The sequence below is a fragment of the Cavia porcellus genome, unplaced genomic scaffold (assembly GCF_034190915.1).
Source record: "Cavia porcellus strain 051 isolate PalLab524CR breed Dunkin Hartley unplaced genomic scaffold, mCavPor4.1 scaffold_25, whole genome shotgun sequence".
Lineage (NCBI taxonomy): Eukaryota > Metazoa > Chordata > Mammalia > Rodentia > Caviidae > Cavia > Cavia porcellus.
The window spans coordinates 24,287,355-24,310,397 of record NW_026947508.1 but is presented as its reverse complement, the minus strand read 5'-3'; the positions used below and the strand labels follow the sequence as shown (position 1 = coordinate 24,310,397).

The 23,043-nt window shown below is 56.0% G+C and overlaps 1 protein-coding gene across 9 annotated transcripts in view; it reads left to right on the top strand.

Annotated features, from left to right (window-relative positions):
* Adgrb2 (adhesion G protein-coupled receptor B2) overlaps window positions 1–23,043 on the top strand; it is a 35,713-nt gene that overhangs the window by 5,960 nt on the left and 6,710 nt on the right. For 2 of the 9 annotated variants that reach the window (XM_063235958.1, XM_063235957.1), the window contains exons 2-23: window positions 1,054–1,867; window positions 13,139–13,222; window positions 13,514–13,678; window positions 14,808–14,972; window positions 15,601–15,765; window positions 15,849–16,016; window positions 16,090–16,191; window positions 16,306–16,412; window positions 17,188–17,382; window positions 17,545–17,613; window positions 17,695–17,803; window positions 18,137–18,464; window positions 18,765–18,870; window positions 19,060–19,103; window positions 19,362–19,488; window positions 19,889–19,992; window positions 20,087–20,189; window positions 20,870–21,020; window positions 21,199–21,268; window positions 21,692–21,758; window positions 21,922–22,007; window positions 22,303–22,401. In XM_063235958.1, the coding sequence (XP_063092028.1) occupies window positions 1,069–1,867; window positions 13,139–13,222; window positions 13,514–13,678; window positions 14,808–14,972; window positions 15,601–15,765; window positions 15,849–16,016; window positions 16,090–16,191; window positions 16,306–16,412; window positions 17,188–17,382; window positions 17,545–17,613; window positions 17,695–17,803; window positions 18,137–18,464; window positions 18,765–18,870; window positions 19,060–19,103; window positions 19,362–19,488; window positions 19,889–19,992; window positions 20,087–20,189; window positions 20,870–21,020; window positions 21,199–21,268; window positions 21,692–21,758; window positions 21,922–22,007; window positions 22,303–22,401 (3,413 nt within the window). In that variant the 5' untranslated portion in view covers window positions 1,054–1,068. Of the gene's footprint in view, window positions 1–1,053; window positions 1,868–13,138; window positions 13,223–13,513; window positions 13,679–14,807; window positions 14,973–15,600; window positions 15,766–15,848; window positions 16,017–16,089; window positions 16,192–16,305; window positions 16,413–17,187; window positions 17,383–17,544; window positions 17,614–17,694; window positions 17,804–18,136; window positions 18,465–18,764; window positions 18,871–19,059; window positions 19,104–19,361; window positions 19,489–19,888; window positions 19,993–20,086; window positions 20,190–20,869; window positions 21,021–21,198; window positions 21,269–21,691; window positions 21,759–21,921; window positions 22,008–22,302; window positions 22,402–23,043 lie in introns of those variants that run through there. The other 7 variants (XM_063235959.1, XM_023565647.2, XM_063235964.1 and 4 more) reach the window with 5 other exon arrangements.

Sequence of the window (23,043 nt, the reverse complement as noted above, 5' to 3'; positions counted from 1 at the left end):
ATCAGGGTGAGGCTTGGGTCCTACCTCCTCCCCCTGTGTGGGGCATATTCATACCTGCTAGGAACTCAGCTCAGCAGCATTTTGAGGGAACTTAAAAGGTGACAAACCGGTCCTACTTTTAGGAGCTTGAACACTCTTGAGATGAGCCCTGGGAAAAGGATAGAAGTCATGATGGCCTGATGGCCCTGTGTCAGGACTTGAAGGATACTCCCGTGGAGGGGGAGGGGAAGAGGGATGTAAGAGGAGGATTACTGTGCCCATTTTGCAGATGAAGAAGCTGAGGTTTATGAGGCTTATCCTGCCAGAAGGTGGCTGGCTGAACTGGGGTTCAAACCCATCATCCCCTCGCCTGGTGCTTCTCGTTCCAACCATGAAACCCACTGCAGTGATACACACTCACGATATTCACACTAGCAGTGCCCTCCTCCCGAGGTGGGCATGGCTAGGTTGAGCATGGTCTGTGACACACTGGCTGTAACTCCACCCTTTCTCTCCCACTCAGTGAAGCAATCGAGTGAGAATGACATTGTTCTGGGAATAACCTTGAATCGCTGTGATTTATAGAAAAGCAAATCGTTGTGAAACATCACCACTTTGACAATTATTGCTGGATTATGCACGACACTCCTCACAGCTGATCACGACACACAGTGACAGGGAGCAACAGTTATAAAGGATAAAGTTGGGGTGGCGGGGATGAGGCTGGTTCTGAACATCAAGCCCAGATGCTTGTAGCTAATGAGCTGAATAGGGGAACCATGGAATAACAGTGACAACTAAAGCCCTTAGAAACCAAGGGCTTAGAAGATTCCAAGCCGTCTCCTCAGCCATTTCTCTCATTTCATCCTTGTAGGAAACCCAAGATCCATACTGTCATTGCTTCATTTTATAGGGAAGGAAACTGAGGCTCAGAGAAGTCAAGCCCACAGGTGGGCCCGAGTGACTTAAAAGAGCACATTCTTAACCAGAAGCTCACTTCTTGCAGCTGGCTCAGGAGGTTCAGAGCCCACTCTGGCCATGTGGAGGCCTGCTGACCTCTGTCTCTCTCCACAGGGCAAGGGACATAGGATGACCCCAGCCTGTCCCCTTCTACTGTCTGTGATTCTGTCCCTGCGCCTGGCCACCGCCTTCGACCCTGCCCCCAGTGCCTGCTCCGCCCTGGCCTCGGGCGTGCTCTACGGGGCCTTTTCGCTGCAGGACCTCTTTCCTACCATTGCCTCCGGCTGCTCCTGGACCCTGGAGAACCCCGACCCCACCAAGTACTCCCTCTATCTGCGCTTCAACCGCCAGGAGCAGGTGTGCACCCACTTTGCTCCCCGCCTGCTGCCCTTGGACCACTACCTGGCCAACTTCACCTGCCTGCGGCCGAGCCCCGAGGAGGCTGGGGCCCAAGCAGAGCCAGCGGTGGGGCAGACGGGGGAAGAAGAGGCAGCGGCGGCAGCGGGCTTGGAGCTGTGCGGCGGCTCCGGCCCCTTCACCTTCCTGCACTTCGACAAGAACTTCGTGCAGCTGTGCCTGTCAGCTGAGCCCTCCGAGGCCCCACGCCTGCTGGCACCTGCAGCCCTAGCCTTCCGCTTTGTGGAGGTCTTGCTCATCAACAACAACAACTCTAGCCAGTTCACCTGTGGCGTGCTCTGCCGCTGGAGTGAAGAGTGTGGCCGCGCTGCAGGCAGGGCCTGCGGCTTTGCCCAGCCAGGCTGCAGCTGCCCGGGGGAGGCGGGGGCCAGCCCGGCCACTACACCTCCCGGTCCTCCTGCCGCCCACACCTTGTCCAATGCCCTGGTGCCTGGGGTCCCAGCCCCTCCTGCTGAGGCTGATTTGCACTCAGGGAGCAGCAATGACTTATTCACCACTGAGATGAGATATGGTGAGTTTGAGCAGGGCCCTGGTGGGGTGGGGTGTCCAAGAGTCTGGTGGTGTCCAATAATATCCATCCCAGAAGATCCTGGCAAAAGGCTTAGATCTTTATGGATGTCAGCTTTGTCTAAATGATGGGCTCAGTGAAATAGATGGGGGTCATGCCTCTGGAAATCCAGTGTGTAGCTGGATTAATGGGCTACAATGGGACAGTGCTGAGTGATGTGTAAACCAGGGTGTGGGGAACAGTCAGGGAGACTTCCTGAAGGGCGTGGTGCGGGAACTGAGACCCTGAAGGGCGAGATGAGATGAGCCAAAGCAGTGTCGAGGGCATTCCAGGCAGACTGAACAGCGCACAAAGACCTCATGCTGGGAGTGGCTGTGGCAGGCCCTGGCACTGCAAGTTGACAAGTTTGCCTGCAGGCTGGAATGGCCAGGGAGCAGGGATATGTTCCTGCCCACGTGGTCAGTGACTTTTGGCAGAGCCTCAGGGTTGGGGCAGGAGGAGGTAAGGAACAGTGTGCCTAGGTAAAGAGGTGTGAGCTTTGAGGCTGCCTGGGAAGGCTGGGCTGGCTCAGCTCCCAGCGTCCTATCTCCCCCCTCGGGGCCCATGTCTTCTGGGACTGAGGCTGTCAGCAGCTGGAGCTTCCTGCTGACTGGGCAAAAGCTCCGTGAACCCTTGAGTCCTGCCTTCTGCACCCACCACAGTTCCCACAGCCATAGCTTCCTCCAGTTTCAAGGCCCCAAACCCCCTGGCTGGACCCTGTGCGCCTGTTGAACAGCACTGGGCCAGGCGAACTGGCAGCAACAGAGGCCAAGGACGTGAGGATGGGAGAGAGGCAGTCTGGGAGCTGGTCCCCCATTTAGGGAAGCCCCTGTCGTTTCTGGGCTTAGTTTCTTCATTTGGGTAATACGTGCTACTCGCAGAAAAAGGAGGATTCAGGGATGCAGTCAGAAGGGACAGTTGGGATTCACTGTACTAACAGCGGGGCAGAGTCTCATGTGAGGGTCTTGGGACTGCAGGGTCTGACTTGTCTTCTCTCTGCTTTGAAGGCTAGAGTTGGGCACTGCCTTGACTGTTTGCTTGAATAGTAAGGGCAATTGTGTTTTGTTTTGTTTTTGGTCTGTAAAATGGGGAGAATTAGCTAGAAGGGTAATGACAGTGGCCTCTCTCAGTGATTTAGAGGGGGCCTTGTTGGCCACCCCCTTGAGACATCTGGCATCATGCCCATCCACCATGAATGCTCAGTGGCCTTGTTGTAGCCTCTGTCCAAGGCCAGCTTGGCCTCTAACAGTGGTCGATGAAGCCATCTGAGTGACAGCCAGGCTGTGGGCAGGTTACAGGCCCTGGAGGCTGGCCTGGGATTTAGTGCCTGCAGAAAGAAAATGAATTTTGCTTTTTTGTCGAACATCAGTGGAGAGCACCGGGCGTATATCAGGAGGTTTATGGTTCTCCGGCGTGGCCACCACTGCCTGTCACTCTGTAGGAGCCTCCCCCATTCTGCTTAGCTCCTTTTGTCTGGTTCTTCTGGCTTTTCCTGTTGTCTGTCAGCCCAGGGGTCTGCGGTGGATGGAGCAAGGCTCTGCCCTCATGGGCGGGCACTGGCTGGGCAGGCTGCCACATGGAACACAGAGCCAGGAGCAGCCAGCTGGGCTTGGTGGAAGCCGGAAGCTGGAGTTGGTTGGTAGCTGGGGTGTCTTTGAGGGTCAGAGAGGGCTGGTGACAGGAAGGTACCATCCTCAGAGGCTCTACAGGTTGAGCCTGGAGATGGACAGAGACCAGATATCTGGTTCTTGCCCCCAAGGCCTTGTGTCCTTTCTGAAAAGGGAAGTCTGCATTAAGGTCCTACCGGTTCCCAAGTCTGACCTCTGCTTTTGTCCCTTGCCCTACTTGGCATGACTCTATCCAGAGGGCCACCATGAGGAGTTGACATGGGGCAGTGTGGCGTTGGATGACATAAGTGAGCTCACATGGCACACTGGTGCCAGAGCTGGCTGGCATAGCCCCTTCCTCTCCCCTGGCAGGCAGAAGGCTCTTCCGTTCAGCCACCTCCTCCCTCCTGCCCAACCTTTCTGATGCGAGAGACAGTGGGCCCATGACTCAGTTCGTTCCACATGAGACTGTGGGTTGGAGACATCATCTTCAGGCCTCCAGCACTCTGGGGCAGCATCACTTTCACCAAGTCCTTGGATTTGCTTATCTCACGCTGGGCTGTAGGACGATGGGCTGGCACATGGAGCTGGCAGATAGAGAGGGCGTCTTGGAGGACCAGCAGATGCACAGGTCACGTGAGACCCTCATCCCAGCCCCTCCATCAGGCACTGCAACAGAGGGGCTGGGTTCAGTTTCTCTGGGACCCTGATAGGCGTCCCAAGACCAAGCAGAGTGGGCTGGAGTTGGTACTGGAGGAGCACATAGGCTAGGGGTTCTGCTGGGCAGTGCCCAAATGAGTACTCTGGCCTGCCTCAGAACTGAGTGCGTTTGACAAGAGGGTATGGGTGCCTGTTAATTTCACGCAAACTGCCTTTGATAGATCTCTTGTTATTTTTGGTGAGTTGAGCCATAAATTTGTGCCATCTTGCTGCCGCAATCTGTTAAGTGTAGGGAGAGGAAGAAAGAGAAGGCAGGCAGGAAGGAGCTCGGTGGAAGGGTGGCACGGAGGCTGGCTGAGGCTGAGGCTGAGGCTGAGGCTGAGGCTAGAAGGCGGGCAGCAGAGGTACAGTCCTGTCCACTGACCCTCAGTTGAGGGGAGGCACTACCCACGGCAATGACTATGCTGAGTGGCACTTGGGAGAAGGAGCCTCCACAGATGACCCCTTCCCTCCTCTGCCTGCCCTCTACCCCTTAGGAGTGGTCTCCCACCTGATGTGCCAGCCCTGGTTCCCCATTAACTGGTCTCCATTCATGGGCTCTGGCCCTCAAGAGACCCTGAGTCTCCAGGGAGGTGCAAGTGGGTTCAAACTCCCATGCTGCCTCTACTCTTGTGATTGGACAAGATGCTGCCCCTCTTGGGGAGTTAGGGCACCCAGTTTGTGCCTGCTTCCTGATCCAGTGCCTTAAGACTTCCAAGCTTGCTGAAGCTCCTCAATCAGGTGTCCACACCCCATTCTGGACCAACACTCTTCCCTGTCTTCAAGGCCCTGCTTTCCTGCCCTGGCCCCTGCCCCTTGGTTGCCCAGAACTCTCCCATCACACACACTCAAATCCTTCCCCCGCCCCGCCCCGAACCCAGGAGTGGCCTTGGCACTCAGGCCTGCTGATCTCTGCTGCCCAGCCTGGTCTGGGGCCAAGAAGTGGAGTCCTGCCTGCCTGGTTGGGGCTCTGATGGTGGGGAGCATCAGCCAGTCCAGACATGTGCCTCTGGAGCGCTGTGTGCCCCATCCTGGAGCGGGCAGTGCAGCTCTGAGTCCCCCAGGCCTCTCAGCAGGCACTGAGTTCTAGCCCCCTGCCCAACATGAGCTCATTCTTTGTCAGCACGGAGTCTGTGCCAGGTCTCAGGCTGGCTCTGACTGAGATCAGATGCCAGCGAAGTGCATTTGGTAGCCTCTGGTGTGGCACAGTGACCACTAGTGCACAGTGGTGATCAAGGCCATAGGCCAGAGTGGCCCAAGCCTGGGTTCAGTTCCGGACCCCACCGTTGATCATGTGGCCATGGACAAGTGACTTCACCGCCCCTTCATCATCTGTAGCCTGGGGACAGTGAGCTCTGTTCCACAGAGTTATGCGAAGATCGTGCAGGGGAATGTGGGTAAGAGCTCAGTAGCTCAGCGCAGTGCCTCACTGCATTAGTCTATTTTCTGGTGCTAAGAATACAAAACCACAGACTGGGTGAGTTTTAAAGGATAGTGTTTTATTTGGGCTCACAGTTCTGTTCCAAGGCTGAGGGTCTGTATCTGGTGATAGCTTTCTTGCTGGCAGAGCCCTAGGTATTGCAGGACATCACATGACAAGAGACAAGGAACAATCACCCCCCCCTGCCCCAATAAAGCCACCAAGATTCAGCCATGGAGGCTCCGCCCTGACGACCTTGTCTAATCCCAGTCACTCCCCAAAGGCCTCACCTCTGAACACCGTAGCCAGATTAAGTTTCCGTCCTCTTTCTGCCTCAGTGGGATGAACTGTAACACATGGAGCCTTGGGGGACACCATATCCAAACCATAGCACTGGTACATTGTAGAACCCTAATAGTTGCTGTTCTGGGCACGGTGGCACACACATAATCCGAGCACTATGGGAGGCTGAGACAAGAGGATTACAAGTTTGAGCCTAGTCTGGGCAGTTTAATGATTTAAGAGAGACCCTGCCTCAAAATAAAAATGTTAAGAAAGGGCTGGACTTGTTTGCTTAGTGTGAAGGTCCTGGGTTCAACTCTCAGTAACTGCCTCTTTGAGAGAAAGAGAGACAGACAGACAGACAGACAGACAGACAGAGGCAGTTGTTTCTTCTTGCTCCTAAGTTAGTGTGGTGTTTCCAAGTGTGCATGTGATGGGAGACAAGGATAAAAGGATGGGGGATCAAGCCATGAAGGAGTAGGATGGTGGTAAAGAAGGTGATTCTGAGTTGGGTTTTGAGGAATGAATAGGAATCCACTAGCTCGTGAAATTTCTCTTTAAGTTGAATTGGTCTTTAAATTTAATCTATTAAAAAGAAATTTCATATCATAAGTAGAAAGAGTGTCATTTACCTGAAGTGAAAGATAACTAAAGAAGCAACCGCAGTGAAACAAAGGGACTTTATTAAATTCTAGCTTAGTGCACCTCCTGTCTCTCCATTTGGTAGAAGGAGGAATTACTGTTGGGTATGGATGTGTGAAACTCTAGAACTGCTCAGACCTTATCTTTCATGCAGCTGGAAGGATTAGAAACAGGATGGCCATATAACTTGTCATCTAAACTGGGACACTTTTGAGGTTATAAAGAGGACGAGGTGGGCACTATTAATGACATCAAGACAACAGGCACAAACCTGACTGTCTCAGACAAATCAGCAAATTGGCACTCTGATAAGGGACCCAAGAAACTGGGGATGGCAGCACATCCCTGTAATCCCAGTGCTCTGGTAGGCTGAGGCAGGAAAAATCACAGGATTGAACCCAGCCTGGGCAATTTAATGAGACTCTGTCTTAAAAAGATTTGGGAATGTAGCTCAGTGCAAAGGCCCTCGGTTCAGTACCTATAGTACTATCAAAATAATAAACAGAGAAGCAAATAAGCTCAGAAGGGAACTGACATCCCTAGTCCAGTGTTACTTCATTACATACTTGTGAGCCACTCTAAGTCATCCCCACCCCATGCTTTGGGAAAAGCCTCTTCAGAGAAAGCAGCCTGTGCGAGGCACGGGGTTGCAAAACAGGTCAGAGCAGGAGCTACAAGGGGTCAGATTGCTGGATGTCAGTCCCAGGGGAGGGAAGTGGGACCAGGACTTTGACACCTGTCCCAAGACACGGGGACCTCATCCTGTTAGTCAGCGGTTTGAAGGGAAAAGTAAACTGAGCGTGGAGGAGGAGGCAGGCTGAGTCAGATGTGGTCCCTCTTTCTAGGAGCTTCTGGCCACCCTCGGGGTGTGGCAGTGACCCAGCCAGCTCCAGTGAGAGGCTGAGTGGACAGGTCATGAGCAGGGAGAGGAAGAATTACTGGAAGGGAACTAGCTCTCTGGTCTCTTGGACTGCAGGGAGAGAGGCTGGAATTTTTACACACACACACACACACACACACACACACACACACACACACCGCCTTTCTCCCCATGCCCTTGGGATTCCAGTACACTAATACAAGCAGCACTGCTGGGGCTGGGAAGCCGTGAGGGACATGGCAGAGCCGTGTTTCAAGAGGAGCAGTTGGTGGCTGCTCAGGGCTCCAGGGCCAGCCTGAGGGAGGATGCACAGAGCCCTGGGAAGGGAAGACTGTTTTGTAAATCACAACGCTCTCCCCGTTGAAGTGGTGATTACTGTGGTTATTTTTAACACATTCATGACACAGGAGGCTGAAGGGGCTGGAGTGTGCAAGGGAGCACAGTATGGCAGGTATACACCGTCCTGCTCCAGGGCCAGGAGACTGTGCACCCTGCCTGCCAGCACTGGGGGTGAGGCGAGGGTGGCCCTTGTTGGCTGGGGTGTAAGAACCCTGAGCAAGATCTGGCCCATTTTTGCCAAGTAACTTTCATATGTCTGGCTGCTCAAAATATAAGCCTTTTGTGCAAGAGGGGTATCAGACTAAAGCCCAATAAAGGGGCGAACCTGGGATACTCAGGGCTGCAGTAGGAGGTAACCTGGGTACGAGGCCACAGAAGAGGGGTCCAGCAGCCCTGAAACCTGCTTCCTGGAAGAGGTGGCATTTGACATGTGAGTTTTGGCAGATCAGTTTGGAGGAAAGGGTATTTTAAGAGGAAGGAGCAGCATTAGCAGAGGCACTGGAGGGAGCAAAGCATTTGCATGTTGGGGAGATAATGAGAAGGGGGTGACAGGTCCTTTTTACTGTGCCCCAGGCAGTCCATGTCTCTTGTTTCCCCAAATCCTCACAATGGACCTGTGTGGTAGCAGGTATTCGTCTTACTTTCCGTTGAAGAATTTGAAGCTCAGATAGATGAGGTGATTTGCCCAAGGGCAGACAGCAAGTAGTTGGCAGAGGTGGGAACCAAACACATCTGTCTGGTTCCAGAGTCTGTGCCCTTCTGGTTCCGGTCCCAGTGGCCTTGTAGCATGCTTTGCTGGAACCGAACAGGTCAGCAGGGAGCCACTGAGGACTCCTCAGCAGGAAAGATTTGCGGCTGGAGCTGGGATCCTAGGGATCACTTTGGAGGCCACAGAGGTGATTCGGGCTCACAGGAGGGGAGGGGAGAGTGAGGTACAGTGCAGCAGCGTAACAGGCGAGGACCAGGGTAACAGGACTTGAAGCTCACGGGCTTCAGGAAAGGTGCATCTAAGAAGGTTCAGGCTGAGCTTCATTTTCGTCAAAGGGAGTACAGTTGAGGGGAAAAAGCAAACTTTTGGAGCCAGGCAGGGCTGGGTTCCTGTCCCACTGTGTCTGTCCCCAGCATGGACCTTGGCGCCCCATTCCTCAACAGTAAATTGGAGGATTGGTCCACACCTAGAGCTGGGTAATGGTTCCCTTTTTTTTAATGTTACCTTTTTTAAGACAGAAGCGGTCACAGGTGGTTGAGTGGTGACACAAGTGATGGCAGGTCTGCCTGTCCTGGGACTGGCAACCAATGTGAAAGCTGACAGATTGTAGGTCTGTACAATAGCAGTCCTGGTCCAGCAAGCCTGCCAAACTTACTGTGAGGGTTCTAGAGGCACCCACACCCTTCCCAAGCTCACCTTCCCTGCAGCGTGGCCTGTTCTGGTCCTTGAGCCGGCTGGAGCCTGTGCGTATGTGCAGAGTATATGTTCATTGCAGTACATGCCACCTGGTCTTATCTGTCTTCTTCCCCTTCAGGGAGAACTGGCTTTCTCGTGTGGAGAAATAAATCACTGGCCTCTGCTAAGCAGTGAGGGAGGGAGGTTGGAGGAAGAGTGGTCCGTGTAAGTCCAGCTGTGTGGCCTTGGGCTTCTTTTACCCTCTCTGTGGCCTGTGTCGCCAGGCTGGGAGAGGAACCCAAAAGCTAAGTCCAGGACATGTTCTGATTTTCACATAGGGTGCATTTTGGGAAGCACCAACTCAACCTCTGGGTATACTGCAGGCCTGGCCAGCAGGTGACTGGTGAACTGTGGGAGGGTGTGGGATCCACGAAAGCAGGCCAGTGCTCTACTGCATGCCAAGCTGTGGAGGGTGGCACTGTTGAGACCTGGTCATGGGCAAGACACCACACAGGAGCAGGATGAGAGGGTTGTGTGCACCTGTGACTAGTTGGAAAGGGTGTCAAGTGCTTATTGATAATTGGGTGTCAGGCCAGGGGGGAGAGGTTTAGGTGGAGGGCTGGGGAGCCTATCCTGAAGCCTTCAAAATGTTCCTTCAGTAAGGACGGACAGGTCAGGTTGTGATGCTGCTGCCACCGGGCAGTTACAGAGGACAGTTTCCAGGGACTACCACTATGAAGAGACAGGGGCAAGGTGTCCATTTATTGTGCTTTTCCTCCTGGACCAGGTTCTCTGCTGGCATTCACAGGGGTCAGGGAGATGACTTACGTATTTGCAAACCTTCCCTCGAAGGGCTTGTGGTGGCCATGATGGGGTAATGTCAGACTGGCAGAAGATGAAAGAGCATGTAGAAGAGGGGACAGCCAACCCTGCTGAGGGGTGGATCATAAGGAAGGTTTCAGTCTGAGAGGTCACTTGAGGGAGGTTTTGAAGGTTGAGTAAGAGTTTTCCAGGTGAGGACAAGCAAATGGAGCTTTAAGAGCTGATGATCCTGTTCTGGATGTGCTGAGTTTGAACGCCAAGGCAGGAGGCAGCAGAACATACAGTAGTGGGGTACAGGAGAGGTAGGGGCTGGGCATAAAGACTGGGGATGTGGCTCTGAGGGCATTCACGGAGCCTTCTGGTACACTGTGGTGAGAATGAGACAAAGTGTGGAAGCCGACTGTGGGAGGCAGCAGGAAAGGACCAGACAGATGATGGAGACAGAAGCGCTCTACAGAGAGGTCAGAAGGAAGAAACAGAGCCAGGGAGCAGAGGACTCAAGGCAGGAAGCAGGGCCAACTGCAGAGGGTCAAGCGAGAAGAAGCCCGGAGTGTCCAGGACTGAGCGCAAGAGGTGTTGATGGCTTTGTCAAGAACAGTTTCAGCAGCAAGATGTGGCAGCAGCCAGACTGCAGTGGATCAACAGGGAGGTGACATTTGAGCCAGGAAGTGAGTGGCAGGTGAGAACGTGGAGTGGCAGCTGGGAACCATGGCTCGGTGCTGGAGGGAAGCTGCCATAGGAGGAAGGGGCTCAGGGAGGCCTCCGGAATTCAGGAGGCCTCAGTGGGTTCCTGGGCCGCTGGGGGCAGAGAGTGCAGGCTGCACGTCGATGAGATGGGGCCATGGATGAGGCCTCCTCGGAAGGCAAAGGAGCAGCAGGACCAGCTGGGGTGGCCTGCGTAGGGAAGGGCCTGGCAGGACCGGTAGCTGGCACGCGGGTGTCTGAGCTTCTGTCCACTCTGTCAAGGGGTCGTGCCGAGAGTGTGGAGAGCCAGTGAGGTCCACTGTGACTGCTGAGGGTGTGCAGAGGGAACGAAGCTCTGGAGGGCCACCGAGGAGCCCTGGGCGCCCAGCACATGCGGAACCCAGAATCTGTCGTGGTGCCAGTTGGCACAGCTGTAGGCTCTTCAGCAGCCTGGGAGTGGGCGTGGAGAAGGTGGCTTGTCACAGGCTCTGGGCTGGGGGCGCCGAGCAGGCGTGGTGGAGGGGTTGGGTGAGGGGACTGAGGGGCCGCAAGTGTGGCCTGGCACTCAGCAGGTGTGCCCAGTAGAAGCAGGATCCACAGCAAAGCCCGGAGGGACCATGGAAGCTGTTCAAAAGGGGGCTGAAGGGTGGCCTGGAACGGAGACAGAGCGGGGCGGAGGTTGTGAGAAGGGGGGAGATGATAAAAATAAACCGGAGAGTCACTGTTTTCTGAGCACTTGCCATGTGCCAAGCATGGCGCTGAGAGCTTCGCAGCCTTCTGTCGGGGTCCTTACGTCAGTCTTTAAGGTTGGGGGATTATAAGTATTGCTTTCCAGAGACAGCAGGATCGAAGAGGCGAAGAGACTTGCTCAGTGCTTGCACAGCTTGGCAGGATTCTCCCAGTTGGGATCCAGGGTTGCTACAGGGGAGGCTGTGTGGCAGATTTCAAAGATGGCAAGGTTTCCAAGATGCAGTGTCTCAGGCCCTGGGACTGGTGGCACAAGTGGAAGGGAAGGTCCAGGAGTCGATGAGACCGGAGACAGGGCTGAGGGAGTTTGCTTGGGGTGGCCAGTCTGCAGCTTTGGTCAGAGGCCTTTCTGCCGGTACAAAGCTGGGACTGGGCAGCTGGGGGCAGGAGGAGTGAGCCCTGCTGGGTTCCTGTTCAGTGGCTTCCAGAGATAGGAAGGGACAGGGAGTTTGGGCAAGCAGTACCTTCTAGTCGGGGACAGCGTGGGTCCAGTGCTGTTCCATTCCCACCCACCCAGCAGCCGGGCTTTCCCCGTGATTTCCTGTCTGCCCCTTACCCCTGCTACTAGTCTGAGGGCATTGGTCAGCCTTCCACTCTACAGCAAATACCTGAGATAATCATCTTGTTAAGAGGGATAGTTTATTTTGGCTCACAGTTTGGGAGGATTTAGTCCCTGTTCAGTTGGCTTAGTTGCTTTTGGGCCTGTGGTGAGGCAGCATATCATGATGGGAGTGTTTGGTGGGGGAAGTCCGTTCACCTCATGGTGAGAAATAAAAGCTAGAGATAAAGAAGGATAGGGGTCCCATTACCCCTTCAAGGGCATGCCTCCAGTGAACGAAAGGCCTTCCACTAAGCTCTGGCCTTAAAGTTTCCACCACCTCCCAGTATTGCTGAGCTAGGAAAGCAATCTTTTAACACATGGGGCACATTCCAGATCCAAAGTAGAGCACACAGGGAGAGGCCTGGAGCCGTTCCTATCTATGCAGGGCAGGCTTGGGAGAACGGAGTCTCCAGAACTGGTAATGCTGCCAAATCCGAGACCAGACACATAAATCCAGGCAGCTGAGAGCCCAACACGGTCAGAGGCTGAGGCAGCAGCCACCTCCTGAAGCACCTGCTGCTTTCCTAGCCACAGGGTAGTGGGAGGAGGGCCTGCTAGGTGTAGCCCTGGCCTTGGGTCTCACAGGGGTGGCATTCTGTCCTGTGCTTCTAGGTCACAGTCCAGGACTGCTTGGGAAGCAGAGTTAACCCTGGGCCCAGCATGAGCTGGGTCCCAGAAGCAGGTGGAGGGTGGAGGAGAGCCAGCCCTATGAGGGGAGTGTTGGTGGGCATCACTCCCTTCCTCTGGTCCTTAGTTTCCTCCCCTCTCAACAGAGATGGTCTCTTCTTCTCGGTGAGAGGATTAGGGGAGATAGGTATGGCAGGCCTTGGCACAGATGCCTCCCCAGAGCTCATTATTATGAGCAGCCTCCCTTCTCCCCTGTCTGGCTGAAGCAAAAAGTGGCAAAGATTGTTACAAGGCTAAGCATGAGTCCTGTGTGGTCTTCTAAGCCTCAGTTTCCTTATCTAAATGAAAGTGGGGTGGGCAGCAGGATGTGATGCTCTCTCTGCAACACCTACTGTTAGTTCCAAGCTCTCAGGCTGAGGACCAGCAAGGCTGTCCTCTGTGCCACTGAAGTAGGACTGAGCTGGCTTTTGCTGAGCCCCTGCCACCACCTCCGTGTTCCAGGTGAGGAGCCGGAAGAGGAACCGAAGGTGAAAACCCAGTGGCCAAGGTCTGCAGATGAGCCTGGGCTATACATGGCGCAGACAGGTAACTCGGGCCCACCTCCCTCCCAGTGTGGTGGGGCCCGACCGTGTGACGTCTGATGGCATGTGTGCTTGGCGTGTGCCCATCTGTGTCTATGTCCTGGAGCTCAGTTGCGTCTCTCTGCCACATAAGGCCTGTGAGCAGGGCTGGGTTGCTTCCCAGAGAGTCTGCCACTTGGGCTCAGGGTAGGAGGGTCCCTCAATGTCTGCCCCCATCTTGCTGGTGCTCCCCCACTCCATGAAATTGAGGGCCTGGGTAGTGTCCCCTGCCGCCAACGCTGTCCCTCTCTCGTAGGCGACCCAGCGGCTGAGGAGTGGTCCCCGTGGAGTGTGTGTTCCCTGACGTGTGGGCAGGGTCTGCAGGTGCGGACCCGTTCCTGCGTGTCCTCCCCTTATGGGACTCTGTGCAGCGGGCCCCTGCGGGAGACCCGGCCCTGCAACAATTCAGCCACCTGCCCAGGTAGGCCCGTCCTCCTCCCTGCCCCGTGCGCCTGCAGGGTGTTAGTCCTGCCTGGAACATGACTCTCCCCAAAAATACCTGGTTGGCCCTTCTTTTCACTTGGCACATTTGCCTGTCCCCCATACGATGCTTAGCCCCATGCACTGTGCCAACCTGGCAAGGGGCACAGCTGGATCAGACCATACTGCTGGGTTCAGTTCTGGGCCCCACACTCCTCTGATGCCCATATCCTGGTAGACAAGACTCATTATCAGTTACATTACCCTCCGTGTTCCCCAGTCCTGGCCTCACCAGTACTCAAACTTTCTGACTTCCCTGTATTTGCTGCTTCTTCTCCCAACCCCCATTAAAATTCTGCCTGTCCTTGAGGATCTAGGATGAATGCCACTTAAATTTTAAATGAAGCCTTTCCCAACAGTCTCTTCCATGTCTTGGGCTCCTGTGTTTCCAGGGAGCTTCCCCCACACCCTTTGGTCCTCTGTAGTTAAGCATATAGTTGTTGACAAAATGTATGTGCCTGCCTGGGACAGGTGGTGACCATGAGGAGCAGGGCAGCCAGTCTTGTTCATGTTCCCTGAGGGTGAAATAGTGCCTGGCTGTGAATTGAGAGCGAGGTCTATCTGGGAGGGCTCTTGGTACCTGGGATGTGACAGGCACTTGCAAGGGGCTGGGGCAAAGCTGTGTTCCAGCGTGTGAGCTTGGTGTGTTGGTGTCCATGTAGATTCGTGTCTATTTGTGTGTCTATGAGCTTGGGGCTGGGTGGGGCACTTTTCTTGCTCCAGGCCTACCATGTTGGATTCAGGCTATGGATTGGGAGTGGGAAGGATGGGGTGGGGTGGATATTGGGCCCTTTCCTGTGCCCTCAAAAAAGCAGAAGAGGACCCCTTATTGTCCTTCCGGGTTGGTCCTACTCTCCTCATCCAGGTGTTCACAGGCTCTGCCTGCCACATCCTCTCAAAGGGCAGAGTCCTGGGCCCTGAGAAATTGCCCTGGTAACAAAACCCAGAGCAGAGCCAATAAGGAGGGGCCGCAGAGTTGCGGAACTCCTGATTGGTGGGCAGATGGGCCGGCGATGGCAGTGGGCGGGGCCAAGGTGCTGCCCTGCCACCGGCCACGTGCTTCCTTACAGTGAACGGCGTGTGGGAGGAGTGGGGGTCCTGGAGCCTGTGCTCCCGCAGCTGCGGGCGGGGGTCTCGGAGCCGGATGCGGACCTGCGTGCCCCCCCAGCACGGCGGCAAGGCCTGCGAGGGTCCCGAGCTGCAGACTAAACTCTGCAGTATGGCCGCCTGCCCGGGTCAGTAGCGCCTGGGGGCTTCTAGGCAGGCGCTGCCCAGCTGGGTGGGGGTGGGGTGGGGTGGGGTGGGGGTTGGGAGACCCAGGGAGACAGTTGGGTCCAAGGTCCGGTCCTAAGGGGCCCCCATGATCATTGACCAAGCATGGGGGACATTGGAAAAGTATACTTGCCAGCGTGGGAGGTGAGCCCTGGCCCTGACTGGGGTTGGCACACTTGTGACCCCATCAAAAGGGGACTGCTTTCCAGTACCCTTTCCTATAAGCCTTGGCTGCCCTTGCTGTCAAAAGCATTTTGGCTAGCTGGACTGTGAGAGGGCACAAAGCTGGGATTAAGGGTGGGCAGAGATCAGAAGGTGGCCCTCCAGCCATGTCCTCAGCCAGAAAAGAACTTGCACCTCGGTGCTGAGTGGAGACATGTCCTATGTTCTTGGAGCTGGTGATAGGCAGGATAAGGCCCAGGCACCACCTGCTTGTTCACTGCAGACCCCTTCATGCACCAACCAAGTGGTGCTGGCCTGGCACAGATCCAAGTGTCAAGCAGGCTCTGCAGTCTCCCTGTGGTACTCTGCCCCTGCCAGCCCCAGCGTGCGCCGCTCAACGACCACCCCTGCTTGTGTCTCCCCATGCAGTGGAAGGCCAGTGGCTAGAATGGGGTCCATGGGGCCCATGCTCCTCATCCTGTGCCAATGGGACCCAGCAGCGCAGCCGGAAGTGCAGCGTGGCAGGCCCAGCCTGGGCTACGTGCACAGGTGCCCTCACTGACACCCGCGAGTGCAGCAATCTCGAGTGCCCGGGTGAGTGCTCAGCGTGAGAGTAGCAGGTGGCAGCCCTGGCCTTGGGGACACTCATGGCCTCTCACGCTTCCCCTCTCCCACAGCCACTGATGGCAAGTGGGGGCCATGGAATGCATGGAGCCTCTGCTCCAAGACGTGTGACACAGGCTGGCAGCGCCGCTTCCGCATGTGCCAGGCCTCAGGCACACAGGGCTACCCCTGTGAGGGTACCGGAGAAGAGGTGAAGCCTTGCAGTGAGAAGAGGTGTCCAGGTACGCCTGCACAGCCCCAGGGGGCTGGGGGCGTGTGTGTGAGCCTGGCTGAGCCCCTCCCCTGCACCTGCAGCCTTCCATGAGATGTGCAGGGACGAGTACGTGATGCTGATGACGTGGAAGAAGGCAGCAGCTGGTGAGATCATCTACAACAAGTGCCCCCCCAACGCCACGGGTAAGGGCAGGCCACTCTCTTGCAGACCCCCAGCCTTCTGAGTCTGCCCCCCAAGCTATGGGAGGGAGTGGGTGAGAGCTCAGCTCTCATACCCAGCCCTCTTGTCCCCTGCAGGGTCTGCCAGCCGCCGCTGTCTCCTCAGTGCACAGGGTGTGGCATACTGGGGACTGCCCAGCTTTGCCCGCTGCATCTCCCACGAATACCGCTACCTATATCTGTCAGTGAGTGTACCCTGCCAAGTTGGGGTGCTACACGCTTTGTCTCAGTCTGTGGTAGGGATTGGAGGAAGCTTGAGGTTCAGTCATTCCTGGATAAATATCCAGGCAGAAGTAGGCATCTCTGTCTGGCAAACTCCTACTCATACCTCAAAGCCTACCTCTCAAGTATATTGCTTTCTTGGTGGTGTCTATCCTTGTGCTCCTATAACCCCCTGAACTACTCAGTCATTAGGTGTTAAGAATGTCTGAGTGTCTGTGTGTTATGCTAGACTGGGGGGCTCCTTAAAGACAGGTGAAGTTGAAGTTATTTTTGTGTCTCAGAACCCAGCCCAGGCCTGCCATGGGGCTAGGGTGGTATCAGCATATGTGGCCCCGTGTGTCCATATTTCTGTAGTATAGGGTATTGGCTGGTTTTCACATTTGGAGCTTGTGATTAAGAGTACAGGACAGAGCACATATGCACTGTACTTTAGAATGTGCATGCCTCCTTTGGGTGTCCTGCCCCATAGTGGCTTCTCATCTTTTATGTATACACATCTGAGTGCCTTCTTTCTCCAGGTGTTCCTATTGCAATTTTGAAAATATCTCTTAGGGTTCTCTTTGAGGCTCCTTCTTGGACTCTGTCTCCCCTGGGAGCCCCTTTGAGCATCTCTCTGACCTTGCATGCCTTCTTTCTTCCTGGCTGCAAGCAGTGGGTGAATGGGAGTAGGACGGGTCAGGATCTGTTCCCAGCTCCCTCCCAGCCCTCCAGTGACACGGACTCATGTGTCACCTGCAGCTCCGGGAGCACCTGGCAAAGGGGCAACGCATGCTAGCTGGAGAGGGCATGTCACAGGTGGTGCGCAGCCTGCAAGAGTTACTGGCCCGCCGCACCTACTACAGTGGGGACCTGCTCTTCTCTGTGGACATTCTGAGGAATGTCACTGACACCTTCAAAAGGGCCACCTACGTGCCCTCCGCTGATGATGTGCAGGTACCACCTGTGCTGCCGGGAGGAAAGAGGGTGGAGAAGACCCAAACGGAATGGAGGGGGAAACCAGTCCCCCATGTCAGAGGCTGTTGGCGGGGCAGGTGTGCAATGGGGAAGTCCTGTCCCCTGGGCTAACGCTCCCTGAGTCCCTTTTTCTTTCCCCAGCGCTTTTTCCAGGTTGTGAGCTTCATGGTAGATGAGGAGAACAAAGACAAGTGGGATGATGCTCAGCAGGTGAGGCCCAGCCTCCAGCTTTGCCTTTCCTGACCCCTCCTCACCTTGAACTCCACCTCCTCACACACTCTCTGTCCCCAGGTGTCCCCTGGCTCTGTGCACTTGCTTCGAGTAGTGGAGGACTTCATCCACCTGGTGGGGGATGCCCTCAAGGCCTTCCAGAGCTCTCTAATTGTCACGGACAATCTGGGTACAAGGAGGCGGGGTGGGTGGGAGTGTTGCCAGAGGTGACAGAGCCTAGACCACTCTGGTGGGGGAGGGGCAGTTTCCAAAGGGCTTTTCCTGTTTTTCTGTCTCTTGTTTCCGGGCCCTTTCTTTCCCCCATTTAATTCCATGCTTGTATCTTTCTCTTCACATGTTTTCCCTCCATTTCTGCATTGTCTGGCTCTGGGTATGTGTCCCCTCCCTATTTTCGTACCAACCTCTGTGTCTGTGTCTGTGTCTCCCCATGTCTGTCTCTTCCCTTGGGTCTGTCCCCTGGGCCTGTCTCTTGTGCACTCTGCCCACCCTCCTCCCACTGCAGTGATCAGCATTCAGCGAGAGCCCATCTCAGCTGTGTCCAGCGACATCACATTTCCCATGCGGGGCCGCCGGGGCATGAAGGACTGGGTGCGGCACTCAGAGGACCGCCTCTTCTTGCCCAAGGAGGTGCTCAGCCTCTCCTCCCCAGCGAATCCATCTACAGCTGGGGCAGCAGGCAACCCTGGCAAAGTGAGGGGCCCGGGAACTGTGCCGCCTGGGCCGGGCCACTCGCACCAGCGCCTCCTCCCAGCAGACCCTGATGATTCCTCCTACTTTGTGATCGGTGCTGTGCTCTACCGCACCCTGGGACTCATCCTGCCACCCCCCAGGTGGGTCCACCTGAGCAGAGTGTTAGGCCTGTTGCTCTGCACCCTCAGGGACCCCTCACCTGGCTCTGGATGTATTTGCTTCTCAAAGCCTCCCATGCAGCTCCCACAGGCTGTGCTGGTGTGCAGCACTTGGCAAATGATGCTGTAGACCTCACCCAGAGGCCAGGGCTGTACCGAACTCTGGAGCCTCCCATGGGCCTGAACTCCTGATACCTCCTGACATCCATCCAAAGAAGCTTCATATTCTTTACTGGTGTGGACACCCGCTGGTAGGAGCTGATCATACTTCCTGTCCACTAGGCCTCCGCTAGCTGTTACCTCCCGGGTGATGACAGTGACTGTGCGACCCCCCACCCAGCCTCCATCTGAGCCCCTCATCACAGTGGAGCTCTCCTATATCATCAATGTGAGTGGGGGCCTAGGCAGGGAACCAGGGTTACCCCAGCTAGGTGGCCAGAGGCCTGTCTGATGGAGGTAGTCTGTCACCTGTGCTGGGCTGAACCTTTACCTGTGAATAGGAGCTTCTGTGGCAGGAAGGATGGTGGTCATGGGTGGCGAGCTCCCCACCTTAGATTCTGGTGCTTCTGCTCCCCAGGGTACCACAGATCCCCATTGTGCCAGCTGGGACTACTCCAGAGCGTGAGTTGGGGGCAGCTCGGGGTGAGGAAGGGTGTAGCCCTAGACACCCCCCTGCCATCAGGAAGAATCTGCCAGATGGCCAGAGGATTCCTTGGTGCCATCCTTGGTCTGGAGGGGTCAAAAGCACATGCTGGTGCTCCCTTCTAACTCCTCATGGATGTGTCTTTGCCCTGAATCTCACCTGTCCCTGGGCAGAGGCCAGTACTGGGGGGCTGTGGACTTGGGCTTAGGGTTCACATCACCTCTCCTGCACCCAAGAGATGCCAGCTCTGGGGACTGGGACACTGAGAGCTGCCAAACCTTGGAGACCCAGGCAGCCCACACCCGCTGCCAGTGTCAGCACCTGTCTACCTTTGCTGTCCTGGCCCAGCCACCAAAGGACCTGGTGAGTAGGAGACAGGTGCCTGGACTGGGCAAGGGAGGAGGCCCCTGGATTGTAAGAGGCCATCTATGACTTTATGGCTGGGCACCCAGGTGATCCTTAATATGCCTCTGTGCAAGTACTTGTGAGATTGCACATGAAGCCCATGCCCCCAGGATGGCACTCATAGCCAAGACACCTGTCTGTAGGACATTGTGTGTGGGTGTGCATCTGTATGTGCCTGGTTGTGTGTGGAAGAGTGTGTGTGACTAGGAGGGAAAATGCACCCACTTATGTGATGGCTTGGTTTGTGCACACATGAGAATAATATCACGCGCCCTCTATACCTGGGTGTGGCAGTCTACATCAGACAGGGAGGCTGGGTACCTTGCCGTGCTGTCTCCCAGAAACCCATCTCCTGCAGACCCTGGAGCTGGCGGGTGCCCCCTCCGTCCCCCTGGTGATTGGCTGTGCCGTGTCCTGCATGGCCCTGCTCACGCTGCTTGCCATCTATGCTGCCTTCTGGAGGTAGGTCGGATGTTGGGCAGGGCAGGAGGTGGCCAGCAACTGCAGGTTGGGCAGGCAGCCAGCACCTCTGCTCCTGTCCACTGTGTCCTGTCAGGTTCATAAAATCTGAGCGCTCCATCATCCTGCTGAACTTCTGCCTGTCCATCCTGGCTTCCAACATTCTGATCCTTGTGGGCCAATCCCGGGTGCTGAGCAAGGCAGGTGCAGGCTCTGGGGGGTGTGGAGGGTGAGGGTGGAGGGTGTGTGCGGATGAGGGTGGGTGTGTTTGTAGGGATGTCCTTAGGGGTGGATGTGTGTGTACACTCAGCTGTGTGCTAAGGAGAGGTATGTGGAAGTAGTGTTTGAGCACCTATGAGGGTATTGAGGAGGCGTGTGTACTCAGTGATGAGTGTTTGTGTACAGCAGTGAATGTGTGCGTGAGCTGAGTGCTTGGGTGCACACGTCTGTAAGACCTCTTTTGGTCAAGAGGTCTGCAAGACCTCTTTTGCCACCTGCCTGTGGATAACCCCGGGGCCTATCCCTCATGCCCCCTTGGCCTTCTCTGCACAGTGCCAGCACTATGAGTGCCAGGTGTGGGGCCTGCCTGGCCACGAGGGGGCAGGTGCTCCTTTTTGTCCCCCTCCCTGTCAGCCCCGTCTGTGTGTGGGTGGCCTGCCTGCCCGCCTCCCCGGATGCCAAGTGCCGTGTGCATGTCACCAGGCCCGTGTCGTGCTGTGTGTGGGTGCAGGAAGGCGGGGGTGCCTGGCAGGGCTCTGTGGGGAGTGGGGCTCCAGTAGGCGGCTGTCCGCAACAGCGCCCAGCAGCCAGTGTGGGAAGCTAGTGCCTCCTGCCCTGGTGGCTGCTCAGGGCCACTCCCTCCGGTTCCCTGTCCCTGCAGGGCGTATGTACCATGACGGCTGCCTTCCTGCACTTCTTCTTTCTGTCCTCCTTTTGCTGGGTGCTCACCGAGGCCTGGCAGTCCTACCTGGCTGTCATTGGGCGGATGCGCACCCGCCTGGTTCGCAAGCGCTTTCTCTGCCTGGGCTGGGGTGAGCAGGACCAGTTCGGGACTCTGCTGCTGGGCTTGTGGGGCAGGGGCAGCCAGGGGGCTCTGCTTTAGCCCTGGCCCAGCTCTCTGGGCACCGGGGTCAGTTAGACTCATGGGTAGAGAATAAGGGTTCCTTGAATACCAGCAGCCATCTCACTTTGGCTCCCCCACTCCCTCAGGTCTGCCTGCCCTGGTAGTGGCTGTGTCTGTTGGCTTTACCCGCACCAAAGGATACGGTACATCCAGCTAGTACGTGGCCTACGTGGCGAGTGGGAGTAGAGTGTGGGGGTCTGTGTCTGTTAAGGAATTGGCCTGGGCATTAAGATTTACTTCTCTGGCTGAGATCATGGCCTACACCTGTTGTATGTCTCTGAAGAAGTTCCTGTCTATCTCTGAGCCTCAGTTCCCCTGACTGTAAAAAGTTGCACTGAGATTGGATAATCTCAAAGAACACTGAACTTGAAGTCAGCATATCTGATTTCATGGCAGCCCCAGTGGCTAGACTTGAGTTCTTGAAACTGAGGCTAGAGCCAGTGGCTCCCTCTCACACCATTGAGAGGAGGTCTCCACTGGTGATGTGGGCATGGCAGCCCTGAGGATTAAGAGGTGGGGTCCCAGGGTGGAAAGGAGCCTTCTGTGTTTCTGACACCCTTTCATCTCTCCCCACCCCAGCTGTTGGCTCTCTCTGGAGGGTGGCCTGCTGTATGCTTTCGTGGGGCCTGCAGCTGTCATTGTCCTGGTACGTGCCCCTTTGAGTGTTCTGGGAGGGATGTGGTCCTTGGGATTCTTCCTGTCCATCCCTCTGCCTCCTCCCTGCCTTCTAGCTCCCATTTGTGGGGTTTCCTGCCTGGAGGGTACCTCATGATCCTGTCTCCCCCCTCTCCTCTCTCCTGGGCCCACAGGTGAATATGCTCATTGGAATCATTGTGTTCAACAAGCTCATGGCACGTGATGGCATCTCGGACAAATCCAAGAAGCAGAGGGCCGGGTAAGAGAGGGCCTTTGTGACTCGGCCTTTCTGGCAAATGGTGCAGGGCGGGAGGGCAGAGGGCACTCTTGGAGACTCAGGGCTTGATGATGCTGACGGGCTCCCCAACCTTGGTGCATCAAGGGTGCAGGCAAGGTGGGCCCCCGTAGTGCTCAGCTGCAGCGCCTCGCCCACCCTAACCCAGCTCTCTCTCTCTTGCCTGCCCTCCCCCTCCCACCCCCTTGGGGCTCATTCTGCCCCTGTCTCCCGGTTTCCCATGTGTTTCCCCTTTTCCCATGTCTGTGCCGCCCCCGAGGTCGGAGCGGTGCCCCTGGGCCAGCCTGCTCCTCCCCTGCTCAGCGTGCGGAGCGGTCCCCAGCCCCCTGCTCAGCTCAGCCTCGGCCAGGAACGCCATGTTAGTCGTGCCCCCTGGGGGGCGGTGGGGGTGGGTTGGGGCAAAGGAATGGGGGGACAGTGCCCTGGGTGGGAGGAGGGAGGGATTTCATCAGCCCAGTGCCCTGGAGAGCTTGCCCTGCCCACCTATTGCCTCACACTCTCCGGGGCTCGGGATAAGGTGGCAGAGGGCAACGGGGAGTGACTGTCTGTGTCTCCCCAAGGTGCTGGGTTCCTTCACCCACCCGTCCCTCTCCCACTCCTGCCCCTGCTCCTGGCTAATGTTCTATCCAGGGTCAGCCACAGGCTCCTCCTCCTCCTCACAACACCAACCCACAGAGGCTTGGAGACTTTTAGGCCTTTAGAATTCTTGAGCTATGGAACCTTAGAATTAGAATGATAGAATCTTAGAATAAGACAATTAGAAGCTAAGAATGTTAGAATGAGTGAATCATAGTTTTAGCATCTGTCATAGAATCTCGAAGCACTGACTCTTAATCAATTGGAGACAGGATCATGGGAGTAGACAGTTACTTCATTGGAACCCACCCCCAACCCCAGAAGCTGAGAATCTTAAAATCCACCTATACAAGAATAGAGTGAACCCATAAGGGCCCAGGCCTCCCCTGCCACCTGGGCCGAAGGTCCGTCTGAGAGTTTCCTT